This window comes from Spea bombifrons, chromosome 4 (assembly GCF_027358695.1).
Source record: "Spea bombifrons isolate aSpeBom1 chromosome 4, aSpeBom1.2.pri, whole genome shotgun sequence".
In the NCBI taxonomy this organism is placed as follows: Eukaryota; Metazoa; Chordata; class Amphibia; order Anura; family Pelobatidae; genus Spea; species Spea bombifrons.
The window spans coordinates 106,620,267-106,646,574 of NC_071090.1; the positions used below are offsets into that span (position 1 = coordinate 106,620,267).

General features: G+C 44.2%; 1 protein-coding gene across 1 annotated transcript; it reads left to right on the forward strand.

Annotated features, from left to right (window-relative positions):
• The first annotated feature begins 1,480 nt into the window (after window positions 1–1,480).
• On the forward strand, window positions 1,481–26,308 carry LOC128490643 (venom factor-like). Its single transcript, XM_053462622.1, has 41 exons — window positions 1,481–1,585; window positions 3,110–3,302; window positions 3,813–3,975; window positions 4,241–4,311; window positions 5,559–5,653; window positions 7,079–7,161; window positions 7,360–7,447; window positions 7,790–7,892; window positions 9,684–9,804; window positions 9,885–10,000; window positions 10,558–10,701; window positions 11,032–11,244; window positions 11,467–11,667; window positions 13,006–13,158; window positions 13,283–13,412; window positions 14,016–14,087; window positions 14,300–14,485; window positions 15,086–15,242; window positions 15,909–15,994; window positions 16,281–16,420; window positions 16,615–16,827; window positions 17,003–17,069; window positions 17,279–17,368; window positions 17,980–18,183; window positions 18,386–18,461; window positions 18,827–18,986; window positions 19,135–19,230; window positions 19,370–19,520; window positions 19,816–19,979; window positions 20,077–20,235; window positions 20,421–20,480; window positions 20,850–20,940; window positions 21,108–21,159; window positions 21,336–21,423; window positions 21,842–21,931; window positions 23,091–23,196; window positions 23,866–23,955; window positions 24,063–24,149; window positions 24,500–24,583; window positions 25,390–25,525; window positions 25,761–26,308. Exons 1-41 carry the CDS (start codon window positions 1,521–1,523, stop codon window positions 25,897–25,899), a joined length of 4,983 nt encoding a protein of 1,660 aa, XP_053318597.1. The 5' UTR covers window positions 1,481–1,520; the 3' UTR covers window positions 25,900–26,308.

Below are 26,308 nucleotides of genomic sequence, written 5' to 3' on the forward strand. Positions count from 1 at the left end.
CCTGTTCCAACAGGCGGTTATTCCACTGATATCTACACAAGAAATATATAGTTACCAAAAAAACTAATGTAAATAAGCAATTACATATATATATTATAGCATATCGTCATGGTGGTTCTCTATGGATCCCAAATCCATCCGTCTCTCTTGTCTCCCCTGATGCCTTTCTTTTCTAGGAACTCAAAATGTTTGCTGGGTATGAGGGTCTCACCTGGGAATTCTCTGGGTTTGACCAGGAGTCTCCGGGTGAAGCGCTCCTTCCCTGAGTCTCGTGGTCATTTTCCAACTCTGTCCATCAGACGTCTAGATAGTGAAGTGTGATTCATCTCTCCAGAGAACACGAGTGAGTGAGAGAGTGTGACATAGTGAGTGAAAGAGTGTGAGTAAGAGTGAGAAAGCAACAAAGTGCCAATGAAAATGATGACGATGACAGATGGGAGTTATGCTGTACCACATCAATGTCTTACTCAATATATAGTGATAGGAGTTATGCTGTACCTCATCAATGTCTGGATCAATATATTGTGATGGGAGTTATGCTGTACATTGTCAAATGTATGGCTCAGTATATAATGATAAGAGTTGAACCACTGTCTGTGTCTTTGGGCACAAAGATGGCACCGGTAAGTTGTTTGAGGGACAAATATGGCACTGGTAAGTTTGGGGGCAAAGATGATACTGTGGGAAGTGGGTGACATGTTACTTTTGGTTATATAGTGTTTATTATATATTTACTATTTTTGCCCAGGCAAATACATAAATATACTATTAATACAACTAAAAAAATCAATATAGGTGTATTATTTGTTAAAAAAAAATAAGGTGTACAAATGTTTAGTAATAAGTTACATTTATATAAATACTCAAAGTTTTTTAACCAAAATTGAATGATTTTATATCTTATAAGTTCATAACTAAACTTAGCCTAATGTCATCTAAGTGACACCCAGCTAGAATCTGTATTTGTTTTGAGACGGTTCCAGGGAACGGCCCCGTTACATCCAAGTACGCACAACCCCACTCATTTCCAGTAACGTCCTGCACGAGCTGCCCCCGTTGGTTTAAGAGGTTTTTTTGTGCTGTGGTGTTTTTATTTCTATTAAAAAATAAAACTATCATTTTACTCTATATTCGGCCCCATCGCGTTTGCCTGTTTTAACTGCTGTAAACACCGACATGTCTCCGTGGCCTTGTCTTAAATCCCCTCACTGTCTTAAGCCTCTACCACTTCTGCAGGGAGGCTGTTCCGCTTATCTACCCCCCCAGAGTAAAACTTCCTTGAATTATACTATTGAAGTGACCCGTCACTATAACTCCTCCCGTCCCCCCTCCTGTCTGTATCTGGGGGTATGGAGTACCTGTTAGGGAATATGTCGATGTGATGTGTTGCACAAGCCTGGACTTCCCCCGCCGGCTGATTTTGGCCACTTTCCCAGTAACTGATTAACGGGATTGTTTGCCAAACGTCTTAATCCCATATAAAACATCCCTCCGACGGGGCACGGCGTCCTTACTGCATCATGGGGTGCAGAGCGCTGTGTGTGACTCTGCTCGCCCTCCTCGCAGGATCCTACGCCCAGCCGCCGTGAGTAATACAATTTACCTTATTATGGGGTAATTTATACCTTAATTCAGCCTTGGTTACTGGAACAAAGGCTTGTTATGTTGACACTCAAACTCGTCTCAAAGTTTATTTCAGCTGTGAGAACAGTCGCAAAATTTAGGCAAAATTCATGAATTTTAATTAACTAGAACTTTTTTGTTTTTCAATCCAATTTTTTTTTTCTGTGAAATTTAGGTAAAAAATAAAATAGTATTTTACCTGCTGAAATTCATGGTGAAACTTGTTAGATTTCTTCTGTAAGGACTACTTCGGCGAAGATAGAATCTCTCCGTTCCTTCTATTATTTTTATTTCTATTCTTCTATTATTTATTTATTATTTTATTATTCTTCTATATTCTATATTTTTTCTCTATTATACTTATTTTAAGCCCCCGGCCCCCTGCCAAACTCTAAGCCAATTATGCTGATCCAAGGGTGAATGGGCTGATTCTCGGGGGTTTTACCCCAATCCAAGGGTCTTTGGCTGAATGACAGATTCTCGGGGGTTTTACCCCAGTCTCAGTATGTCAGGGTTAGTGGGCAGACTCTCAGGGTCACACAGTCTAGAACGGACTTCTTCATATTCTGTTACGATTTAATGGTACCTGAGTATTCCGACTGGTGCGTTTCTTACTGCTTTATCACAGCTGAAATCCCTGCTTGAACACAGGGAACCTGACTCAGAATGTTTACCTTCTGAAAGTCACAGTTTCCAAAGGAATCATTTGGTTGCCACCATTAACAACTCCGTACAATAGAAGCTTTGTGGGGGGGGGCTATAACAGGCTATAAATTTAAAAGGTCTCTGGGGCGACCATATGAACTTAAACCCCCTACTCCTTCACTTGTCTAGTGGTGGATCCTTGAAATCTGATATCTTAATACCCAAGGTGTTAGTTCATTCATAAGTACGTAATCAGAACTCTGATGACCTCAGGAACATCAGTAGAATCAGAAGAACCATCTGCTGTCTCTCCCAAGTGGCTGACATTCCAAACCAAGCAGACCCAGCACTACCTGAGAAGAATCTTTACTGCCATCCCCCCCCCCCCGGCCCCCGGGGTCTCCTGCCCTCCCACACGCATACCTCGCCAGCATACCAAACATCCCAGAAGGAGAATGTCTGGCTGGGTTTACTCATAGTCCACCTGCCAGCAGCCGTGAATGTTGTGTTGACCTCTCAATTTTGCTAACTCCTACATTTTTTAGCTCTTCACCAGAAATATAACAGAATTAAGATAAACTTCATCCAACTTGCGTGTATACCACGGCATGAGCCACCTTAACGTCTTGTTCCCAAGACCTGCCTGGATATTCCTCCCCATTAAAGTTGTTGGTTGTTGTTTCAAGTGGTCTTTCCAAAGGTTGGGGGAAGAGAAGTGAAAATGGTTACAATGAAATGGTGAAATGGAGGACAAGTCATTGAAAAATGACCGGGGGTCACATACCTAGAGTCTGACACGTGTGACGTAAGAGGTTTCTTTATGATCGCCTTTGTCCGACAGATGCACCTTGATCACTCCCAGCGTCCTGCGCATCGAGAGCCAGGAGACCATCGTGATTGACGCTCAGCTGCAGAGCGCCGCGTTTGACGCGGAAATCTTAATTCAAGACTTTCCTCAGAAGAAAACCATTTACAGCCAGACCAAGGTGTCGTTGAACAGCGCCAACGGGTTCCTGGGGAAGGCCAGCCTAACGGTAAGAGACAGCAGGGTGCCGGGTCAGTGTGGAAGATGGTGTCTTCAGACTGTGTCTACATATTTAGAGAACGGGGTCATCTTTAAAGGTCCTTTTGGCCAACAACTGGCCACCAAGTGATGTTATGGTGGGTTCTACTTCTGGAAAAGCCTTACAGTTGCCCATCAAAACACATCAATAAGTCAAAAACGGTAGAGGCAAAGTCAAATATTTGTTAATTGTTTTTGTGCCGAAACTTTGAATTCTTGTTGGGTTCATTTTTTTTTCTATGAAAGTTCAATTTTCCAAAATTTTTATGATATGAGCACCTCTATCGCCAGGTAATAAATTGAGGTTCCTGACCCAAAGCCCCATCCCGCTCTTCAGCCAGTAATGGACCTCATCTCCCATAACGTTTGGAGGTTGTGGCCCCAACCACAGCTGGAAAGTGTTACAGTGAGCTTGGATTTTTTTTTTGCTTAGTCTTATTTTATTGACTCCTTTTTTTTGTTAATTCCATCCCTTTTTAAGATTCCCGCTAAAGATTTTGAGAAAGACCCAGAGAAGAAGCAGTTTGTCTACGTCATTGTGAAGTCTCCATCTTGTCCTCTGGAGAGAGCTGTGCTGGTGTCATTTCACAGCGGATACATCTTCATACAGACGGACAAGCCGCTCTATACCCCCGGATCTTCTGGTAATGCCAAGGCTGCCATTTTTGGTCTATTCTAAAAATGTATCATGGCAGCCATGTTTCCAGAGCACATTGTCCAGTTCTATCGGTCTTTATCCAACCCGTTCCTCCTCTATTGAGTAGCACATTCTAGCTTTCCCATAAGCAGATGGCCGTCTGTATACAGCACACACCGTTCATTTGACTTCGCTCTTTTTTAATGTTGATATGTCACTTAGTATTAAACCATCGAGGCTGATCCTTCTTCATTCCTTCACATCTCTCATAGTTCTCTATCGGATTTTCACCACGGGACACTCCATGCTTCCTGATTCACGCACAGTTGATGTGGAGATTCATGTGAGTTCTACTTTTCGTACTCTCTGTGCTGTACATTCTCTGTGTACTCTGTGCTGTATACTTTCTAAATCCACAGTATACACTAAGCTGTATATCCTCAGTATCTTCAGTACACCGTATATGGATAAACCAATAGCCCCCGCCCAGGAAAGTCTATAGCCTCTCCATATATACGGCTTGGAGCAGAGGAAGAAGAGATAGGACATGATCGAAACATTTACATTCTTAAAGGGATTTAACAAAATACAGGAGGGGAGTTTATTTTCAAAGGCGAGGAAAAGGGTGGTAGATGTGTGGAACAGTCTCCCAGCAGAGGTGGTAGAGAGTTATACAGCGAGAGAATTTAAACATGCACAGGATAGGCATATGGCTCCTGAATCTTAGAAGAGCCCTAAGGTTTGAGTCTTTACATCGGGGAAAAATGGCAAATTCTATGTAAAAGCACCTGGTCAGCGAATTCTTATCTGAAGAGAAAAGTCTCTGCGGCCGTGAAGTTCCAGCCATCTGTATTTCTCAACATAAATCAAATAGTGGGTCTTATTGACTAAGTGCTATAAACCCTCTTGTGTGCTTGAAACAAACAATTACCCAGGTAGGGGCAAAAGTCAAAACGCTCCTCTTTCATCGTCATATGTTTAACATAGTCTTCAAGATGAAGGTGGAGAGGGGACTGATGGAGGTGGTGTCGATAGGGTGATGAAAAGGGAAAAAAGTAAATAAAAGAGATAAGTAAGACAAGGATCTGTGAGGCTTACCGGAGCTATTGATAATAAGTACTGCACACTGGACTGTTTCTTGGTGGCATATTCACAAACAGGGGGAAACAGCGTCGTATACATTAATGTCAGGCAGTATTTATAGAAACCTGGTTTTATCTCCTTTATCTGCAGTCGTGGAGGCGGCCATTGCTGTCAGTCATGTGATATTTTGGGTGACTTTCCCGGCTCAAATACCACACTTAGCTGATGCTTTATGGCGATGCTAATGAAGTCCCTTCCTCCATAGACTTTCATTAGTGATAAAGTCCAACTGGGTTACTAAGACTGAGTCACTCCAATGTTTACAAAGACAGTATGATAAGGAGTCAGGCTGTTTGTCTAGTAGACTCTGGCTGTGACTCTGGTCGCTATCACAGCTTGTTAGCATAAAACTAGCACGTCTAAGCCGGTCCCTGCCCTGTCCTCTTACCCCTTCTTGTCTCCCTAACGGTACTTATCTTATAGACTGTTTTTTCCCCCTTCTTGCAGAATCCAGATGGTATTGTGGTTCATAAAATCCAGTTCTCATCCACAGACAAAAGCGGGATTGTGTCGAGGAGTTTCCCCCTTCCTGAGATTGCTAAGTATGCATCTGTTTGTATACACTTACCGTATATATATTGTGAGGTAGGTCTGGGATCTCCCCTCGCTGAGGTCAAGGGACAAGCGCTGTCTTCATTTAATCCAGGCACACAGCAGTAAATTCGTGCAATCTGACACAGGGTCAGGTTTATTAGAAAGGTTGCAGGGACAAAATAAATATAACAGTAACAAAAGAAACACCTTGCCTGTCCGGCACTTACTATACATAGGCTGTCCCTCACTACCAGCTGGAGAGCTTCTCTCTGCCAACATATATATTATATTATAATATAATATAATATAATATAATATAATATGTCCAGCAACCTTTACTCACAGGTCTCTTCCACAGACAGGCTTTCTGTGTCCTCAGTCAGAGAGCTACCTGCCCTCCTGGCTTCCCTTTTATATCCACCCTCTAATTCACTTAATTAATCACCTAGCAGGTGGAAGTCTCAGGTGTTACTCCACATAGGAAAGGAATCTAGGAGAAACATACCTCCCTTCCACCACCAATCCTACATGACTGTCACAATATAGATAGATAGATAGATAGATAGATAGATAGATAGATAGATAGATAGATGATAGATAGATAGATAGATAGATAGATAGATAGATAGATAGATAGATAGATAGATAGATATTATACAGATTGGGTGTAAAGCTCTCTCTGTTCTCTGTTTGCCCTGCTGTCTGATTGCTCATTACGTATCCCACCATGTCTTTATGGCGCTTGCTTTGTGCGCCGGGCGCAGTCTCACTGGAATAGAAAAGTTTCTTCCCCAATCTGTCCCCACAAAGCTGGAAGAGGAGCGTTGCCCAAAATGTCTTGATATGCGGTAACATTAACTTTGGCCCAAACCCTGATTTCAATAAATATGAGGTGTGTCCCAATACTTTTGTCCATATAGAGGCGCACAAAGCAAGCTCCATAGAGACACGGTTGGATGAGTTTGGGGTGGAAGAACCTGACCTCAACCCCATCCAACACCTTTGGGATGAACTGTAATGGAGATTGAGAGCCGGGCGTCTCGCCCAACATCAGTGCTGACCTCACAGACGCTCTACTGGATGAACGGACAAAAATGGCACAGAAACCTCCAAAATCCTGTGGAAATCCTTCCCAGAAGAGCGGAAGCCGTTATATCTGCAAAGGGGGGGCCAACTTCATATTAATGTCTATGTGTTTAGAATGTGATGCCAGTCCCTGTTGGTGTAATGGGCAGGTGTCCCAATACTTTAGTCCATATGGTGTCTTTACAATCAGGCTTCTGCCCAAAAGCGCCCCATACGTACCCTTATTGCCACCCCCAGCGGCAGGTCGAGTCTCGCCGTGTGGGTCCGCCAGCAGTATACGCGTGGCCCCCCATCTAGTTGCTGATCGCACATAAGTTTGGAGTGGTTTAATATTTTTCCTCTTGCAGCGTGGGAACATGGCGGATCATTTCTAGATTCCTAGTGGCGCCTCAGAAAATCTTCCGGACGGAATTTGAAGTCAAAGAATACGGTGAGTTATAGTAATTACAATCATATAGGGAACGGTCCGCTAGGTCTAGTCAGTCGGCTACTTTGAAGTGAAATTAGTGGTGGTGGGGTTTTTCATCATTTTATACGATTGAACGGGGAGGAATAATGCGGTATAGGATTTTAACGCGTATAAACTCTTTTTATGTCTGATTAAGTGACAACGCTCTTCTTTGCACAGTGTTACCAAGCTTTGAAGTCTCGCTGCATGCCGATCAGAACTTTTTCTATGTGAATGACAATGAATTTTCTGTGGAGATTACTGCCAGGTAAGACACTGCAGTCCTGTTTTTATTATTCGGTATTCAAAGGACCGGTATATATATATATAGCAGCCTGATATATAACTGGCAGACAACACACTTTCACCAAAAAATATATAAATCACCAAAAAATATATAATAATATATAATAATAGAGAGTGAGAGAAAATCAATTTGAGGAGCACAAAAGGGATCCAGCCAGGGGATTAAATATTACGTTTAGTAATTTAGGTAGTTTGGACACCCCCAGTGGCTAAACGCAGAACTGCAAGTCAGTGCAGAAAATTTGAGTGAATTATATCCCATTATACCAGACTTCTATGAGGTTCCTGCTATGTGTCTCCCAAGGTTCTTGCATGGAAATCCGGTGGAAGGTTCTGCGTATGCGATATTCGGAGCGCTGATTGGCAACGAGAAGAAGAGCATTCCAGACAGTTTGACAAGATTAACAGTAAGAGGTTTTGAGAAATATATATATATATATATATGATGCCTTTGTTTCCGTTGACGCCGAGATGCATCTTCTCCGGCGTTTCTTGGATTCCAGCCTCTCTCTCTCTCTCCCTCTTTTACATAATGTAAGTACGACTTACTTTAATGAGAGGGGGGTGGATACCAGGAACAGCCTCTCAGCAGTCCACAGACCCCTGAGATTTGTACTTTTATTATTATGTAATAAAGTCTGTAATGTATGGAAGATTTACTTTACTGTGCGATGGTGGATATGCACCTTTGTGATCTGAGATAGGATTTTTTAAATATATATATATATATATATATATATATATCTTTGGCACTGCAATGGTTAACCATAGGCTTTTTATTTCTTTTTCCTGTAGGTAACCTCTTGCACCCTGCCCTTGATTGTTTATGTAACCCTTTTTTTACCTTGCTCCGCTGTCAGGCTGGTAGTTACAAATTTCAGTGACGCTGGTGACAGGAAACCTGAGCCTCCGCAATTGCTGGGAGATCGGGACATCTTCTTTCTTTATGCAGTGCCTCCACTCAGTGATTTATACTATGTTGAGTAGGGGAACCCACCCACTGAGAAATGGCCCCTTTCACACAAGAAAATAACACACACAACTAAAATGCAAATTATTTATAGACTATATTGAAATAAACAGGTATTATAATATAAAGACCCAGCTGCTGTGCCTATGCAGTTCAGTTCTAGCAGTGGGTGAACAGTCCTGAGAATATATATATATATTTTACACAGATAACTGCCAACACCCGCTCCCCCACCCCAAATGTAGGTGTTCTTCCCACCCAGATGTCCCAGTGTTGGTGCACTGTTGGGGCCCTTGATGCAGGTAGCGCTACCCGGGGAGAAAAGTATATATATATGTTGAAATATATTAGTTAAGTACCTCTCCTTAGTGTCTTCAGGCAGCTCTGGGATGCTGTCCCTTTAACCTCCTGGCTGAGAGTATAACTGTCTTCCCACACAGATGTCTGTCTGCAGCTCTGCTTTCACCTCACTGGTACAGGATGCAGGACTTGGATGCTCTGGGTACTTGCAGTCTCTCACTCTCACTCAGGAAGCATACAGCACCATGCTGTATTCTCTGCACACTTCTACTTCAATGTACTGCTTGGATGTCAGCAGTACACACACTAAAGGCAGCAGGCTTATTTCAGGCCTACTTACAGGGAGGACAGTCTGTCTCTCTTCCTCCTTCACTCCCCTGCTTAGCTCTGCTCTTCCAGAAGTTTCTTCCTAGACCCTCTCCTCTGATAGGCTGAGAAACATTCCCTAGCTTAGGCAAACTGACATATGTCCCATTGAGATACTGATTGGCTCAGAGGAGACAAGTAACCTGGTGCTGGAAGGAAAGGTCAGTATCCATGACAACCCAGCTGTAATGTTATTAGACAAAATAACTGCACTGGGTTACATTTACATTTGCTAATACTTAATAAGCAGCACCTGTTAGATTTATTAGACTCTGCATGCTTAACACATGTACCCACTTTGAACCTTAACCACATTTTCTGGGAATCCCGCCAAAAATGCTAGTCGTGGCTTCTTTAAGCCCAGATAAAGCAAAATATTTCATTAGTTATGTCAGGGATCACCCTCGTTTTCAGAGATTCACCCGAACGCACAAGTCTACCTGTTACCGATACCCTTTCCTACCTTCATTTGAACGTTACTTAAAAAAGTTGTGTTAATTTGTTAGCTTTTATGATTTCTCAATAAAATGTACCGGTACTGCAAGACTTTATGCCTTTATAGGTTACAAACGGGAAAGCAACGGCCACGCTGAAGCGTACCGACATCGTCAGACGGTTCCATGACATGAACACGCTCTTGGGGAACTACCTGTACGTTACTGTCACAGTCACAACTAATGCAGGTACGACGTCTTTAGGTCACCTGAAAGAATCATGAGGACCTTCTGTGACCTTAAAGCCCATCACTTTTTTTGTTTTGCAGACACAGACAAGGTGGAAGCTGAAATGTCCGGGATCCCCGTGGTGAAGACACGGTTCAAGTTAGATTTTTCCAAGACCTCAAAGTATTTCAAGCCTGGTTTGTCCTATAGACTAATAGTAAGGAGTAAAAACATTTTATATATATATATATATTAGGATAAGTCGCTACACAAAGGACATGATGTAGATTGCAACCGCACAAGAGCAGGGCCATCTTATATGTCTTAACGTGTTATTATTTTTATTATTATTATTATTATTATTATTATCTTTTATTTATATAGCGCCAACAATTCACGCAGAGCTTAATTTTATTTTATTGTAATTTTTTTTATTAGCATTTCATTTTTATTTTTACTTTTTATATTGTAACACCGCTACGGAATCTGCTCGGGCTCTAGAATTAAATCGATTGTCCAAGCCGTTAGGACTTCAGATGCCCAAATCTTAATGGAGTCAGGATCCACATTTCCTATCTGTCAATATATGCCAATATCTGCCACCAAACTTAGATTTGGGGTCAAAGACCGTGTGTGTGCATAGAATGAAGATCACGCACACGGTACATTGGTATGGGAAATATCAGAGAACTCTTCACATCGTACCAAGAACTTCTTGTGTTAGACCCATGTTATGATTGAAAGTGATGGTCTTTCTCTGACTACCTTCTTCAGGCATCTTTGCTGAACCCTGATGGTTCTCCTGCACCAGGAGTTAAGGTCTGTCTAAGCGATGGAAGCTGTTCAAATACTTTGAAGGATGGGACGGCTCCATTTAATATCAACAATGTTGAGGACAAGCCAGATATGAGATTTGAGGTGAGTGGTGGGCTTTTTGGGTTTTTTTTACTAAATATCTGCTCACAAAGAATTTTGGTGCCAGTCAAAAAAAAAAAATGAGACCACAAACTCATTGACATTGAAGAAACCAAATATTTGTTTTCACAACTAGGGGACATCTCTAGGCTCCAGCGCTTTATACAGAATGTAGGTCAGCATCGTCAAAAATCTGGTTTTATCTCATTTTATTCGAATAATTTATAAATAAGGGGCTTGAATATACAGGCTGTGGATCATTGATATGTATTTGAAAATAAAAGAACATATATATCGCAGTGGCCCCCATTAATACGATGTATATCATTTTAGGTCCAGACTAAGGCGGACAACGTTCCCGAACACCGCCAAGCAACGGGCTCGCTCACGGTGCAGGCGTACAAACCGCAAAGCGCGTCAGGGAATTATCTTCACATTGCTGCGCAGGGATCTCAGGTCGAGCTAGGGAGTACCCTAACCGTTCATTTCTATTTCAAGAACGCGAATATGGACGTTCAGGAACAAATCAAACACGTCACCTATCTGGTAAGCACGACTTGCCCCAGGACAAAAAGGTCTCCAGGACCTCATGTCCATGAGCCTGAGCCAGTCATAGGTCATAGATCATTTTGGAGCCTTTGTCTCCTCGCCGTTGTCTCCTCGCCGTTGTCTCCTCGCCGTTGTCTCCTCACCGGTGTCTCCTTGCCGTTGTCTCCTCCCCGGTGTCTCCTTGCCGTTGTCTCCTCATCGTTGTCTCCTCACTTTCAGATCTTGAGCCGAGGAAAGATCGTGGACGTGGGAAGAGAGGCTCGGCTAGCAGGCCAAGTTGTTGTTGCAAAGACATTGACTATCAAGGAGGACTTCGTCCCTTCCTTCCGTATTGTGGCTTATTACGTGGCCACCCAGTCCGGCAATGAGATTGTATCTGACTCTGCCTGGGTGGATGTAACAGATTCTTGCATACGAAAGGTGAGATGGATCACTGAGGATATTTGGAGCGAAAAAAAAGTGTTGGAACGGCCTTTCTGATAGACGTGTGCAACTGGCCAAAAACGAGTTCAAGTTAGGGCAAATTGACGGCAGTGATGTCCTTTCCCCCGATTGGAGGATAAGGGAGAGGACGCCATCGCAAGTGCCACCATTTCGGTCGAAGTTCCCACCGGGTTATGTCCGCAAAGATGCAGCCAAAGATAGAAGATTGAACATAGATTGAAGATAGAAGAGAAGGGAGAAGATGAAGAAGATGCAAAAGTGAAGTGGTCGGCAGAGAAGTTAGGGAAATATTTAGAGAGAGTGAGTGAACAAGAATGAGAGTTTGAGAACGTGCGTGAGTAAGAGTGTGAGTGAATGTGGACTCATTGCTTCATTTTCGTTTGCTTCATTTTCGTCCGATTCGTGGGGGTCTTGCCTCGTTTTCGTGGCTTTGTATGAATTGCCAAGTTCACCAAACTTTGGTAAATACAAATATGCAAATACAAATGCACAAGTCTACCTTCTGATATTATATTATCACCCGACAATGGAAATCACAAACACCAGGATGACCCCAGGTCCAAGCAGATAACCTAGTTGCACAGGGGCAAAGGGTACCAAGCTGAAGATAATATAAGATGGATCTTATTATTTAACATTTTTATTCTTATTCAACGATAATTCAACCAGAGCCGGCCTTAGGCGTTGTAGCGCGCTGTGCGGACTACTCCTCTGGCGCCACCCCCCTCACTACCCCCCCTCTGCCCCTTCAAACTACCCCCCCTCAAACTACCCCTCCCCTCTGCCCCTTCAAACTACCCCCCTTCTGCCCCTTCAAACTACCCCCCTCTGCCCCTTAAAACTACCCCCCCTCTGCCCCTTCAAACTACCCCCCTCTGCCCCTTCAAACTACACCCCCCCTCTGCCCCTTCAAACTACACCCCACCCCCCACTTACCTTGTTGCCGGAGTCCTGCGGTGAGAGCGGGAGGCGCTCAACATGAGATGCCGGCACCGCGACGGAGTCACGGAGAGTAAGGGGCGCCGAGCGGTTGCTGAGAACTTCACGAGCAACCGCTCGGCGCCCCTGCCCGGGACCTAGATTAAAGCATCGTTTTTTTATTGTTTTTTTTAAAAAACTTTATTTAACATGAATGATGTTAAATAAAGTTTTTAAAAAAAACCCCGATGTTTTAAGTTAAGTCCCGGGCCCCTGCTACCATGGCGCCCTGTGCGGTCGCACAGGTCGCACACCCCTAAGGCCGGCCCTGAATTCAACCAATAGAATCACAAAAATCCCTATTAATTGTGGACTTCATATTTTCTCTCTAAACAGGTTGAAATTTCCCAGGACAAGAGTAAAATACAGGAGCCAGGGACCATTCTTAATCTCAGGATCACAGGAGACCCCGGAGCTAACGTTGGACTGGTGGCGGTGGACAGGGCCGTTTATGTCCTCAGCAGAAAAAACAGGTTGTCACAATCCAAGGTGAGGATGCAGGACAAGCAGAAACCGCCTCACCGTCTCATACATTAGCTATAAATTAATCCTGACGCCATCATGGATAATAATTTGGTTGAATGACTGATTGTTGGCGAAACGTTGCCCGTAGGTTTGGAAAGAGGTGGAGCAGAGTGACCTTGGTTGTTCTCCAGGAGGAGGCAGGAATAATGAGGGAGTCTTTACAGATGCTGGGCTTTCTATAGATACCACCACAGGTCTTAAAAACCCAACAAGAACGGGTAAGATGAGTTTTAGTAACGTGCCGAATAATATGCGTCGGAGCCTGAAAAATCTGGCTTAAAAATGAAACTTTTAGGGCTGAAGAACCCCATGATACCCTCACACCCTGCAAACACTCTAAGATCCTAGAAAAAAAGGGGCATCGGGGGGAGGAAAGATGGGCACAGGGGTTTGGGTTCGGCCAATGGAAAACAGGGTATGTTATTGCCAGACCATAATACACAGCCAACACCAAAGACCTTCGTTTTTAGGGAGTCCAAGTGGGATCCAAAGGGGGGCCTTCGGCAAAAGGGCCTCTTATTGAGTCTCTTCTAATTCCTCCCAGAGAGCACTCTAGAAAGTAGAATGTTGGCACCTACCATTTCCTGGGGACATTCTAGGCTGTAGATAAATGATATATTGCAACATTTGAGGGAGGAAGACCCTGCTACGCAGGTCATTGCAATATATCTGGATTTCAGTTCTAACTAAAACGACAAAGATCGGGAGCCACATCACAGTAACCGAACGATGGGTGAAGGAGCCGGCTGATAGCAGGAAGGTGGGAACTCATCAAAAAAAATTATGAAATAAAGAAAAGTTCAAAAAACTTCTCTTTGCAGAGCTGCGATGTCCCGAAGCGCGGAGGAGGAGGAAACGTTCTGTTATCCTTACAGGAGCACAAGCTGAAAAAGGTCTCTACCACCTCTGCTGGGAGAAATGAATTATTCTCTACCACCTCTGCTGGGAGAAATGAATTATTGCTCGTATAAACGAGGGGGGGGGTCATTGGATTTTGAGTCCAACGCCCAATGCTTTTCGCAGATATACGTAAAATACTAGTTGAACGGCAGTGTGAAAAAATGCGTCAGGGAAATGACTTCTGGTGTTTTTGTTTCTTCCCCAGTGAAGCAATATCAAGATGGCCGTCTGCGTCAGTGCTGTGTGGACGGGATGCAGAAGAACCTCATGAAATACTCATGCGCGCGACGCGCTACGTACGTCATGGATGGTGGTGATTGCGTAGCGATCTTCCTGGAGTGCTGCAAATTCGTCTTCGAGCCAGTAGTGGTCAGAGGCCGAAAAAGACCACGCATCATATACAATAAATGTAAGAACCGGGATGCATCCCCACAAGGAAGCAACGAGAAACGCAATGACATACATGTGACTACTAACACACACGCTAACAGAAAATGGACGGGCTGGACCAGGGCCGGCCTAAAGGCAAAATAACGCCTGGGGCGAATTTTAAAATGCTGCCCCCCCCTTATCTACCCTTCCTCTCCCTCCGTCCCTGCCGCCTCCCCCCATTATTTACCTTTCAGCAGTCCTGCGGCGAGTCTCCCTGTTCGGTCTCGGTGCCGGCTTGTAATGCTGAGCGCCGGAAATGAGGTAATCTTCCGGCACTCAGCATTACAAGCCGGCACCGAGACCGAACAGGGAGACTCGCCGCAGAGGGGCCCACCAAAAGGCAAATTTAAGCTTATTTTTGCAGTATGGCCACTTTGCACTCCCAGTGGACATGGCGCCATTGAGTGAAGTGTGGCCCTAGATTTTGTGTTAAGATGCTGAAACATTCATTCATTCACATTTCCTGTTTTCACATGTCCCTCCCTACTCATATATATGTCCTCCATTCCTTGCTTTTTTCCTCCAATCTGCTAAGTCTTGTGCTTTTTCCCCACGCCAGACCACCATCGTTCATCGATTTTGCTCACCGGAGAAGCTGCAACCGAAGATGATGACGAGGAATACATCGAAATGAAGAACATTCTATCTCGAAGCATCTTCTCCGAGAGCTGGCTATGGAGGGTGGATACCCTGCCCATGAGCACAGATCGTGATGGGTAAACAACAGTCATACAACTAGTTATTTACTATCGCTCTGTAGGCTAGGGAGGTTATGGAGTTTCTGCTGCTGAGAACTACAACCTCCAGAAGGCACAGCCGACCAGCAGTGCTGGGACAAGAAGCTGGCTAAACATCTTTGGAGCTGTAGTTGAGTTCAGATGCAGTTGGTTGACCCTAAATGTCGCTGAAACAGTTCTTTTTTTTTAAATGGGCAGAATTGGCTTGAAAAATAGAGATGGGCATTGTCCTTATGGGCTATTGACTAAGAAGGTTGATATGGGACGACATGGACCTTTTCTGTCCAGGGTAACTCAAGATGGCTGCTACCTTGAACCCATCAATAGAAACTTACTGAGCTCTTCGATAAGCTGCTTGACTCTCTTGTGTGTAAGAATGTATTTCATTCACTTATGGGAAGGCTGGATTCTCATCTCAGAGATATCTAAGTATTATTCCTAACTAACCCCAAAATAATACATTTTATTATTAAAGACATTTTAGGTGGGACTTTGAAAGGATGAGGGTAAGTCAATAATAGCAGTAGATGGAACCATTTGTTGAGTATATCTTTTTGGTTTGCGTCTGGACCCCTAAAAGTATCTAGTACTGTCAGCTTTGTTTAAGAGGACCCCCCACCCCATCTTTGCTTCCTTCAATCACAGGTATTCATCCAAGTCCATCCCAGCGTCCCTCCCGGACTCCATTACCACCTGGGAGTTTTTGGCGATCAGCATGAGTCCTACTTCAGGTAACCAAATGGAATGCCAATTTTACATTTGTTTGTCCTAAATAGATCTTTATAGATGACCGATAGTTTTAAGTGGACGGTCGAGGGTACAGAAAGCCAATGTATGGGTTAATATTAGGTCAGAAGATATGTATAGATATAGACCCAAGGAAGGAATTATTAACAATGTTTAATACAGACATGCATTTGGGATTTACTGTAAAAAGTACCCCTATACGGTCCATGAACATGGCCAGCCTTGCTAATGGATACCAGTGTAAGCATGCGCGTATGCACCTCCCCGCAGGTATCTGCGTTGCTCAGTCGCTTAACGTCACGGTCCGGAAAGACTTCTTCATTGACCTGCGTCTTCCCTATTCCGTTGTGCGTAACGAGCAAGTGGAAATCAGGGTCGTCCTGTACAGCTACGTGAAGCAAGAGGTTGAGGTACGTGGTGGAATCTGGGGTGATGGTCTTCATCCTTGCTCAAGTTCTGTTGTCCATGCTGATCAAGTAGTCTTGATCCCTTACTGTATTAGCCTCTACCACGTCTGCTGGTAGGCTGTTCTACTTATCTACCACCCTCTCAGTAGAGTAAAACATCCCTTTTCAGCGGTATGATTCCTTTGACCGTCTTACAGGTGCTGGTGGATCTGATTTACAATAAGGACATGTGCAGCTCATCAACGCGGGAGAACAATTTCCGTCAGGTGGTGAAACTGGACGCTGAAGGTTCTATCGTTATCCCGTTCGTCATTGTGCCTCTTACGATCGGGGAGTTGCAGGTAGAAGTGAAGGCGTTGGTCAGAGACATCTTCTACTCAGATGGAGTGGTCAAAACATTGAAGGTCGTGGTAAGTAACTTAGGGTCACCGGGAGACATAAGTTGCTAGTATTCCGGACTCGTTGACTTTATATGTCCGGTTGTGGAATTGGAGGCTTTTTCGGGACCCTCTGTTGTTGATTATATTTTTGGCCATAAACATAAAGTGGAAGTCCACTAACCAACCCAATTTCATTCTGCCACAGCCTGAGGGGATGAGGATCGTCAAAACCATCCAGAGCATCGTCTTGGACCCACTACGTTCCGAGAACGGTAAATCTTGACACTTTATTCCGGTTCTTCCAGTGGTTGACGTGGTTAGGTTTATTGAGAAGTGGCATGTTTGGGCAGAGGCCATTCTACTCATATCTCCTAAATGACTCTATGGGGTCTACTCATGACCTTGGGAAGATTTCAATGGAATTTTCCCCTCTCCACATGCATATGTCCCCTTAATGCTCTCTCTCCTTTTTACTTTGCAGCTGAAGGAGTCCAGAGAGTGATTATTGATGCCGTCCCACTGAATGACATTGTCCCCAACACTGAGCCAGAGACCTATGTCAGCGTGAAAGGTCAGAAATGGACATATAGACTTCATCTCAGATACAATCTCTGCTAGCTAGGTAACAGCAATAACCCCCTCAGCCCTGTATACAGCAATAACCCCCGCAGTGCGCTATACAGTAATAACTCCCAGCGCTGTATACAGTAATATAACCCCGCAGTGCTGTATACAGTAATAATTCCCAGCGCTGTATACAGTAATAACCGGCATAGGTCGGCATTGACCTATAACTCATTTTGCTCCGATAAACTCCCTTTATCTGCAGACAGGGAAGCCGCCATTGTTGTCAGTCATGTGATATTTATGGGGACTTTTCCTGCTCAAACACCACACTGAGCTGATGCTTTATGGCGATGCTAATGAAGTCCCTTCCTCCATAGACTTTCATTAGTCAGAGGGTCTGGTTGGATGAGTAAGGCAGAGCAATTCTACGCACAGGCAGTATGATAAGAAGTCAAGGTGTTTGTCTAGTAGGAAAAACGGGCAGAATAGATGGGCCATAGGCCTTTAAGTATTATAAGGCAATTTATGTGAGTTGGACAGACACAGATTATGCAGAATTTGACCAAAATGTGTCCCAACAACTTTCATCACTTTCCCCAAACATTATATTTTCAGGAGACCTTCTGGGGGAGACCCTGGAGAATTCAATTGACGGCTCAAACTTGAACCATCTGATCATGGTGCCTTCAGGTTGTGGAGAGCAGAATATGATGTCAATGACTCCAAGTGTGATAGCCACACATTATCTGGATGCCACTGGCCAGTGGGATAAAATCGGGATCAACCGGAGAGAGGAGGCCATCAAAACCATTCAACAGGGTAAGGGACGCAGCAATGGGCAGAGAGTTCTATCGGGAGAACCTTCTTGATATCAGTGGAACTCGGTGGCAGAGGAAGTGGGTAGCAACAAAAATAATGATCGACTCTCGAGTGGGCTTCAGCCACTGGGCTAAGGATTAGGTCATTGAAGGGCACGTTTCATACACTGGGATAACGACTGATTGTGTTTGTTTTTTTACAGGATATGGTCAGCAGCTGGTGTACCGGAAATCTGACAACTCATACTCAGCCTTTACCAACAGACCTTCCAGCACTTGGTGAGAAAAATCTGACATCAGACCCATTCGGACCATCTAGTCTAGTCAACCATCTAGTTGTTCATCTCGTCTTAGATTCAGGGTCCATGTGTCTATCCCATGCATGTTTAAATCCCCTTACTGTATAAGCCTCTACCACCTCTGCTGGGAAGCTGCTACACTCATCTACTACCCTCTCAGTAAAGTAAAACTTCCTCACATTACATTTGAGCCTCTACTCTATCCAGCTAGGCGTTTAATAAAAATGCCCACGCTGCTTGGTTCTTCCCAGGATGTGGCTGTTTCTGGGGTATAGATCCGGGCCCGGGGGTCTCATGCCTCGATCGGTCTTCAGTCTCGATCTTTGTCGTTTATCTCCTCTCCAGGCTCACTGCCTACGTTGTGAAGGTTTTTTCCATGGCATTTAAGTTAATTTACATTGAAAGAGATGTCCTGTGTGGGGCTGTGAAGTGGTTGATCCTTAACAAACAATTACCCAATGGGGCATTTCAAGAGGATGCCCCTGTCATCCATGGTGAGATGGTGGTAAGTTGGAATTTGGTGAATGGAATGGAAGGGATCTACCATCCTCTCAGTAAAGTAAAACTTCCCTACATTCCATCTAAACCTCCGAACCTTCAGAAGAACATGCTTTTGAAGGCTGTCAGGTTGAAAGGTCCTCCTTTCTTTCTAGGGAGGTTCTGGTAGAACCGAACCAGACGCTTCTCTGACCGCGTTTGTCCTGATTGCTCTAGCAGAGTCGGAAGAACATTGTAAAGCAGAGGTGCCGGTAGGTTGTAAGATGACTTTGTACGCCGTTATGTATGTATACCCACCCATAAGTGTGTAATATTCCCAGTCCACGCAAAGTGAAGGTCCTGCAACCAACTTCTTCGAGAAATCCGATTTCTCCATCTCTTATCCCTCAGAATCTGACGGGCAGCATCGCCAAAAGTGCCGATTATTTGGAGGGCCGACTTAAAAACCTGAAAAAGCCGTACACTGTTTGTATCGTGTCCTATGCGCTCGTCCTGGTGGGAAAGCTACAAGATCACAGTCAGCTGATGAAGTCTTCGTACGGTACGTGCAGGACCCCGATGTTGACATATCTGTTTTAATGAGCTGGTCCTCACTTGCAGGTTGTGAATAGGTTATCAGATATAAATTATCGCTGCAATAAGATCAGACTAAACATCACGTATACGTATGCGCTGTTAAGTAGGGCTCCGAACAGGGTCAGGCACTCGTACTCGTCTTCATGGCTCTCATTCCATGTGGTCTCAAGCATGTATACCGTATGCAATGCAGCATCTTGGAAACCATCTTGGAAAGACCCACCCGTGTGACGTACTGACGTCTGATGTACTGCTTCTAGGTTCCACTCATTGGGCAGATGCCTCCTCTGACCTGTATGTAATAGAAGCTACTTCATATGCCCTGCTTGCCCTCCTCAAACTCGGCCGGTACCACCTGGCTGCGCCAGTCGTGCGTTGGCTGACCGAGCAGAGGTTTTATGGAGGAGGATACGGTTCCACACAGGTAGGATCAAAATCTTTTGGTGCGCTACCTTGGATAGGAACTTGGGAGTGGGTCAACACCTGGTGAATCTCAAACTGAGACTTTCTCATCTCTTTAGGCCACCATAATGGTGTTTCAAGCGCTCTCCGCGTACCAGATGGAAGTCCCGCTTATGAATGACATTAAGATGGATGTGTCCCTCAGTCTGCCGGGGAGAAGGGAAACATTAACTTGGAGGATTAATCAAGACAATTACATGCTCCGTCACAGCGAGAAGGTGAGTTGTTTATCTCAACCTACTTGTCAACGTGATCAAGCTGCCAGCTAGTCATTATAAAGAAGGGTTTCTGGTCATTCAGATGGGGTTGAACTGTTGAGCTACAAATATTCAGTTTATGTTATCGTTCCTGGAGTGCACCGGTGACAAGAGCTATAGAATTTTTTTTTATTTTTTTCCACCAGACCTCGATTACCGGCAAGATTTCGGTGTCCGCATTGGGGAAAGGACAAGGCACGCTGACGGTGAGTAATGTCTGGGGTTACACTAATCGGCGATGCCTTGTATCATTCTGGGAGCTGGAGAACATTCCATAACCACGCTGCGTATCGTTCAAGCATTCCATAGACATATCACAAACCTGCACTGCACCTCACGTTCCATTATTAAACACAAAGAACCTCACATCTACCTGCATTTCTAACTCACCTCCTATGGTCCTGCAAAATTGCATGTAAATTATAGAATGTGCATCTCCGTAAAACCCGTAGAACCTTAAACCATCCTCGTTTAAAGCCTAATTCCCAACCTAGGGAATCCTAATCCTGTAGGGATGCCCTACTCAGCAACTACAATCTCAGAGGCTTCATATCAGGTCTGTAACCTTTTCCTAGGTCATGTCCGTGTACTACGCACCCATGGCTGAAGGAGCTGTCTCGTGCAAGAATTTCGATTTCTCGGTCACCCTCGAGGATGCGCCAAACGGTAAGGTGGCCAGGACTCAAGATGGATTGCGATACGCAAAATGAGAGAAGCCAGCCTAAGTGCTTGCTAAGAAGCCATCTGACTCCAGCTGAGGGTACTCCAACTCCCATCATGAAAACTAAAGGGAAAGGGCTACCGGTCTTATTTGCTGTTTTGTTAAATTTCAGAAAAGAAGCCTGATGGTGTCTTGAAATCCATGTACCTTAACATCTGTATGAGGTAAGGCACGCATTTACGTGAAGATATGTCATTGACCTGCCACATTTGTTTAGAATTTACACTTTCTAAAGTTCCTGATCACAGATGACCCATGTGTGTTCAAAACCAGCATTGCCACTGTCTACGTGTGTGATCCGAAGTGCCTGTCCCACCGCTCCGCTGTTTCCTTTCTTCAGGTTCCAAGGAATCACAGATTCTACGATGACCATTGTGGATGTGTCTTTTCTCACTGGGTTTAAACCAGACATGGAGGATCTCAATACGGTTCGTTGTCCGTCAGTGTGGCTAGGGAAATATTTGGGGTTCTGTTCACTAAGGTTCAAGTTGCCATTTTACAAAGGGAACTTTAAAACCACTGAGCAACGCCCAAACAAAGCCAAGTCAAGCGGTGTTGAATATGACATTGTGACGCTCCTCTCAAGATTTCTTTAGTTCAACAATGAAGTTGGTTGTGAAGTCCTAGAGACTAGTTCTGGGACCTCTTACTCCCCGATGGTCCTAAAGAAGACACATAAAGAAGTGTGGAGATTCCACTGATGATAAGCCTAGACCTATCAACTATCTAAAGTCACAATTCTCTGCAATCAACAATTACCCCAGAGGTTTGAGCCCCAGGGAATACCATCAGAGGCAGTTTTGCTAAGGGTAACTATATTGATTTTGTCTTGGTTTTTCTCTCTAGCTGACAAACAGAGTGGAAAGATACATATCAAAGTTTGAGATGGATACAGAACTTTCAGACCGCGGTTCCCTCATTATCTACCTGGACAAGGTGGGTATCCATCTTCCTGAAGGTGGTCAACAGGCTCGAGTTTTGTGTTCGTTGTATAGTGCGGCACTATAGTCTTCCACAAGTGTGGAAAAATGTGTAATTTAAAAGAATAAATAAGAATGGGTGATATCTACTGAAAATGATCGTTAGCTGATTCAGATGAGGTTTTTAGTTGAGCTATTCGGAATGCCCACAGTGCACTGTATCAACTGTGATACAGAACGCTATCTACTGTCAGAGTGTACCATCACCTGTGGGAGGGTGTGTTATCCACTGTCAGAGTGTACCATCTATTGTGAGAGGGTGTGTTATGCACTGTCAGAGTGTACCATCACCTGTGGGAGGGTGTGTTATCCACTGTCAGAGTGTACCATCTATTGTGAGAGGGTGTGTTATCCACTGTCAGAGTGTACCATCTATTGTGAGAGGATGTGTTATGCACTGTCAGAGTGTACCATCTATTGTGAGAGGGTGTGTTATCCACTGTCAGAGTGCACCATCTATTCTGAGAGGGTCTGTTATCCACTGTCAGAGTGTACCATCTATTGTGAGAGGGTGTGTTATCCACTGTCAGAGTGTACCATCTATTATGAGAGGGTGTGTTATCCACTGTCAGAGTGTACCATCACCTGTGGGAGGGTGTGTTATCCACTGTCAGAGTGTACCATCACCTGCGGGAGGGTCTGTTATCCACTGTCAGAGTGTACCATCTATTGTGAGATGGTGTGTTATCCACTGTCAGAGTGTACCATCTATTGTGAGAGGGTGTGTTATCCACTATCAGAGTGTACCATCTACTGTGAGAGGGTGTGTTATCCACTGTCAGAGTGTCTCATCACCTACGGGAGGGTCTGTTATCCACTGTCAGAGTGTACCATCTATTGTGAGAGGGTGTGTTATCCACTATCAGAGTGTACCATCTACTGTGAGAGGGTGTGTTATCCACTGTCAGAGTGTCCCATCACCTGTGGGAGGATGTGTTATCCACTGTCAGAGTGTACCATCTATTGTGAGAGGGTGTGTTATCCACTGTCAGAGTGTCCCATCACCTGTGAGAGGGTGTGTTATCCACTGTCAGAGTGTACCATCACCTGTGGGAGGGTGTGTTATTCTCAGGGGTGCCTCTATATATAACTTGTTTGCTCTTTCTGACTCGCAGGTGTCCAGATCAGAGGATGAATGCCTGAAATTCAAGATCCACCAGCATTTCGAGGTTGGAATTCTGCAGCCGGCGGCGGTCACCATATATGAATACTATTCCCTGGGTAACATGCGATTAGAACACTGATTACAAGTTCATACATGCAGAAGAGGTCCCCCGTGGCATAGAAACTTCTCAGTAACATGAAGGGTTACCCTAGGGGGTGTTTACTGTTAACCCTGTGCAGAGCTAAAAAATAGGAACGCATTCACCGCAGAAACACAGGACAGAATTCTGAGACGGTATAATGTATCAGAAGGAAAAATTCATGGCTGTATTTCTTATACTGGCGCAACGACCACCTAGCATGCATTTTATTTTCTATATTATATATATATTTTATTTACTTTTTATTTTTTTGGACCACCTAATAAATTTTTACAAAAATGTATCGGAAAATGTAACTCCTAATGTGCAAATGATCCCAGATTTTTTTATTTTTTTTTGTAAATCAATTTTATTGAGAAATTTTCCAATTTCAAAAAAAATACAAAAAAAAAAATAGAGAATGAAAATAAGAAAAAAAAAACCCCAAGGTGTGAGAGAGGAATGGGAAAAATTATCCTAAATTCCATCTTTTGTGGAATAAAATAGGCTGAAAATATTTTTCATTAAAATGTAAACCCACTTTTATAGACCAGTCTTTGGAGAATAGGGATCCCAGAGTATCATTAGGGTTCCTCTCCATGCGCGGTCACACTCTTTCTCTCATTTTCTCTTATCCCGTCTATAGAAAACCGCTGTACCAAGTTTTACCACCCGACCAAGGAACAGGGGGAGTTGAAAAAAATTTGCAGAGGTGCCGAGTGTCACTGCGTGGCAGGTACTGTGTGCGACGTGGGCGATACGACACAGGGCTGTATTAGCTAAACGGTGAGGCTGTTGTGTCGTGAATACGAAAGGTAACACCGGCTTGCATTTTGTTTGCAGAAAGATGTAATTTAAAGAACAGCCACAAGGGGAAACTGGATTATAAATCACGCGTGGATGCGGCATGTGAGGCTGGAGTAGATTTTGGTGAGTAAAGTAGACTTATTTGATTCTCCAGAAGTACCCAGAGTCTCCAGAAGCATATTAAAGAACGTCTGCAGAACCCTTCCCCTTTAACTTTGCAAGAGGGGAATATGGGGAATATGGCTGACGTGTCTCCTAAATTCTCTTCCATGTATTGGGATCTAGAGTTAAGGATAAATAGTGATCAAACATCTATGATAGAAGACAACAATATTCATCATTTGCGTAGTGCAGATGTGTGCTTATGATGTCATCAGCTGACACCAGAAACCAACCAACCAACCAAGCGATGTTCTGTCACGGATTCTGTGCACGTGATTGTCACTTTAGTCTGAATATTTTCTTTCTTGCAGTTTATGAATGCAGGCTGGAAGAAATAGACAAAAGTGGAGCATATGACGTCTACACCATGACGGTCACCAAAGTCATTAAGCTGGGTAAATATACATCTTGGCTATTTATCACCGGTGGGATAATGCAGCCCCATCTGGGAACTGGACACAATGGCCATGGCTTACGCCACATACCATTTTACCCCTCCGCAGGAGCACTTTATGTCTGTGTCCCTCGGTGACATGCTCTCCCTACCCCATCTAATCCCATACCCGATATATACCACCATAAGCCACCTTGTGCCTCTGTCCACCCATGCATCACTAGCCCTTATACCTGGGAACTCTACGGATTTGCCCTGGAAATATTCCACAGCTGAAAACGGACAATCCACGGGCTCTCCACCCAGTTCCATGCACTCCTTGTCCACTTTGAACGTTATGGCCTAGCCACATTCCAGCATTCAGCTTGCCTATACAACCCTGCTCCACCATCTCCCGGCTCCCTAATGGACCAGGACAGGAATGACTCTAAGTGAGCAAGCCTAGGCTACTGGCAAGCCTCCCAATGTGTTGGGGGGTGCATAAGGCATGGCTGGCCATTTGAGGGGCATTGTCAGGGCAGGGCAACCCACCCACTATACCTAAAGAGCCACCTCTCTGGCTTAGCTGCAGAGCATCACGAGGTGGCCACATGGACCTCCATTGATTTTATAGCTCCCTGGGCCGGTCCAGAGGATCCTCAACTGGCCCATGATCCCCACTATCTGCTCTTATCCGATGATATATTTTTTGGGAAGCGCTCATTTGGCGTGTTAATTAAATGTCACTCACATCGAGACATTTTCTCTCACCCACTTTATCTTGGGTGACACACTTTCACCCTCGGAAATCCCTTTCGTCTCTCCAAGGTTCCGACGAGATAAAAGAGGCGAGCAAACGCAACTTCTTCAGCCACCGGAGCTGCAGAGACACCCTAAAACTGGCCAAGGGCCGCTCGTACATCATATGGGGGCGTAGCGAGGACATTTGGGAAACGAAAAAAGAGTGAGTATCAGCAGCAGGATATTCTATTTACAACCCCTAAAAAAACAGACGCAGACATCGGGACCTTAAAGGCCAACTTCCTCGTTATACGCAGACACGAGAAGATCTTTATGAACACATTTCTTTACCTAGTTCTGCTTTTTATGTCTTTTGTTTTGGTTTATTAAAGCCCGTAGTATGTGTATACCATGGGAGCAGCCATCTTAACTTCCTTATCTTCTTTGTAATTACGCAGGAAATCTTATGTGATCAACGGTGGGTCCTGGATAGAGGAGATACCCACAAACGAAGATTGCGCCAAGACGATGTCCGCCCTCTGCGAGGAAATCTTCAAGTTTAGCGACGATTTGGTGCTAATCGGCTGCCCTCACTAAACCCAGACTAGTTCTAGAAAAACATAGCTTCAGAAAACATGTAAATATTCACAATAAGGAACAAAATATTCTAAACCTTTTTTAATAGCATTAATAAATGAACGTATACCTCCAAGTATTGCATATTTCAAGGGACATCTAATAGGTTGGATGGTATAGGCCTGAAACACATATACATCGTGTATACTCACAGATGCAAATATAACATGTTCATGTTGTTTATATGAAGGTAATCTAGTACACGCCTATAAAGAATACACCTTGACATGCTACATTCCTTTAACATGCCTTGTGACACACACACATACTAACACTGCGGCGAGGAACTGTGTAAATTGTATATTTTCTGTTGTGCAGTTTCTGTAAAATGTATTTGTTCTACATTTTTAATAAACGCTCGTTTTCAATA

What these genes read in the sequence shown, in the direction of transcription:
- LOC128490643 (XM_053462622.1), top strand. Translation starts at nt 1,521, where the DNA reads ATGGGGTGCAGAGCGCTGTGTGTGACTCTGCTCGCCCTCCTCGCAGGA. An exon ending in ACGTGAAGCAAGAGGTTGAG is followed by an intron (nt 16,421 to 16,614) that starts GTACGTGGTGGA and finishes ACCGTCTTACAG; the next exon opens with GTGCTGGTGGATCTGATTTA. An exon ending in CGAGTGTCACTGCGTGGCAG is followed by an intron (nt 23,956 to 24,062) that starts GTACTGTGTGCG and finishes TTTTGTTTGCAG; the next exon opens with AAAGATGTAATTTAAAGAAC.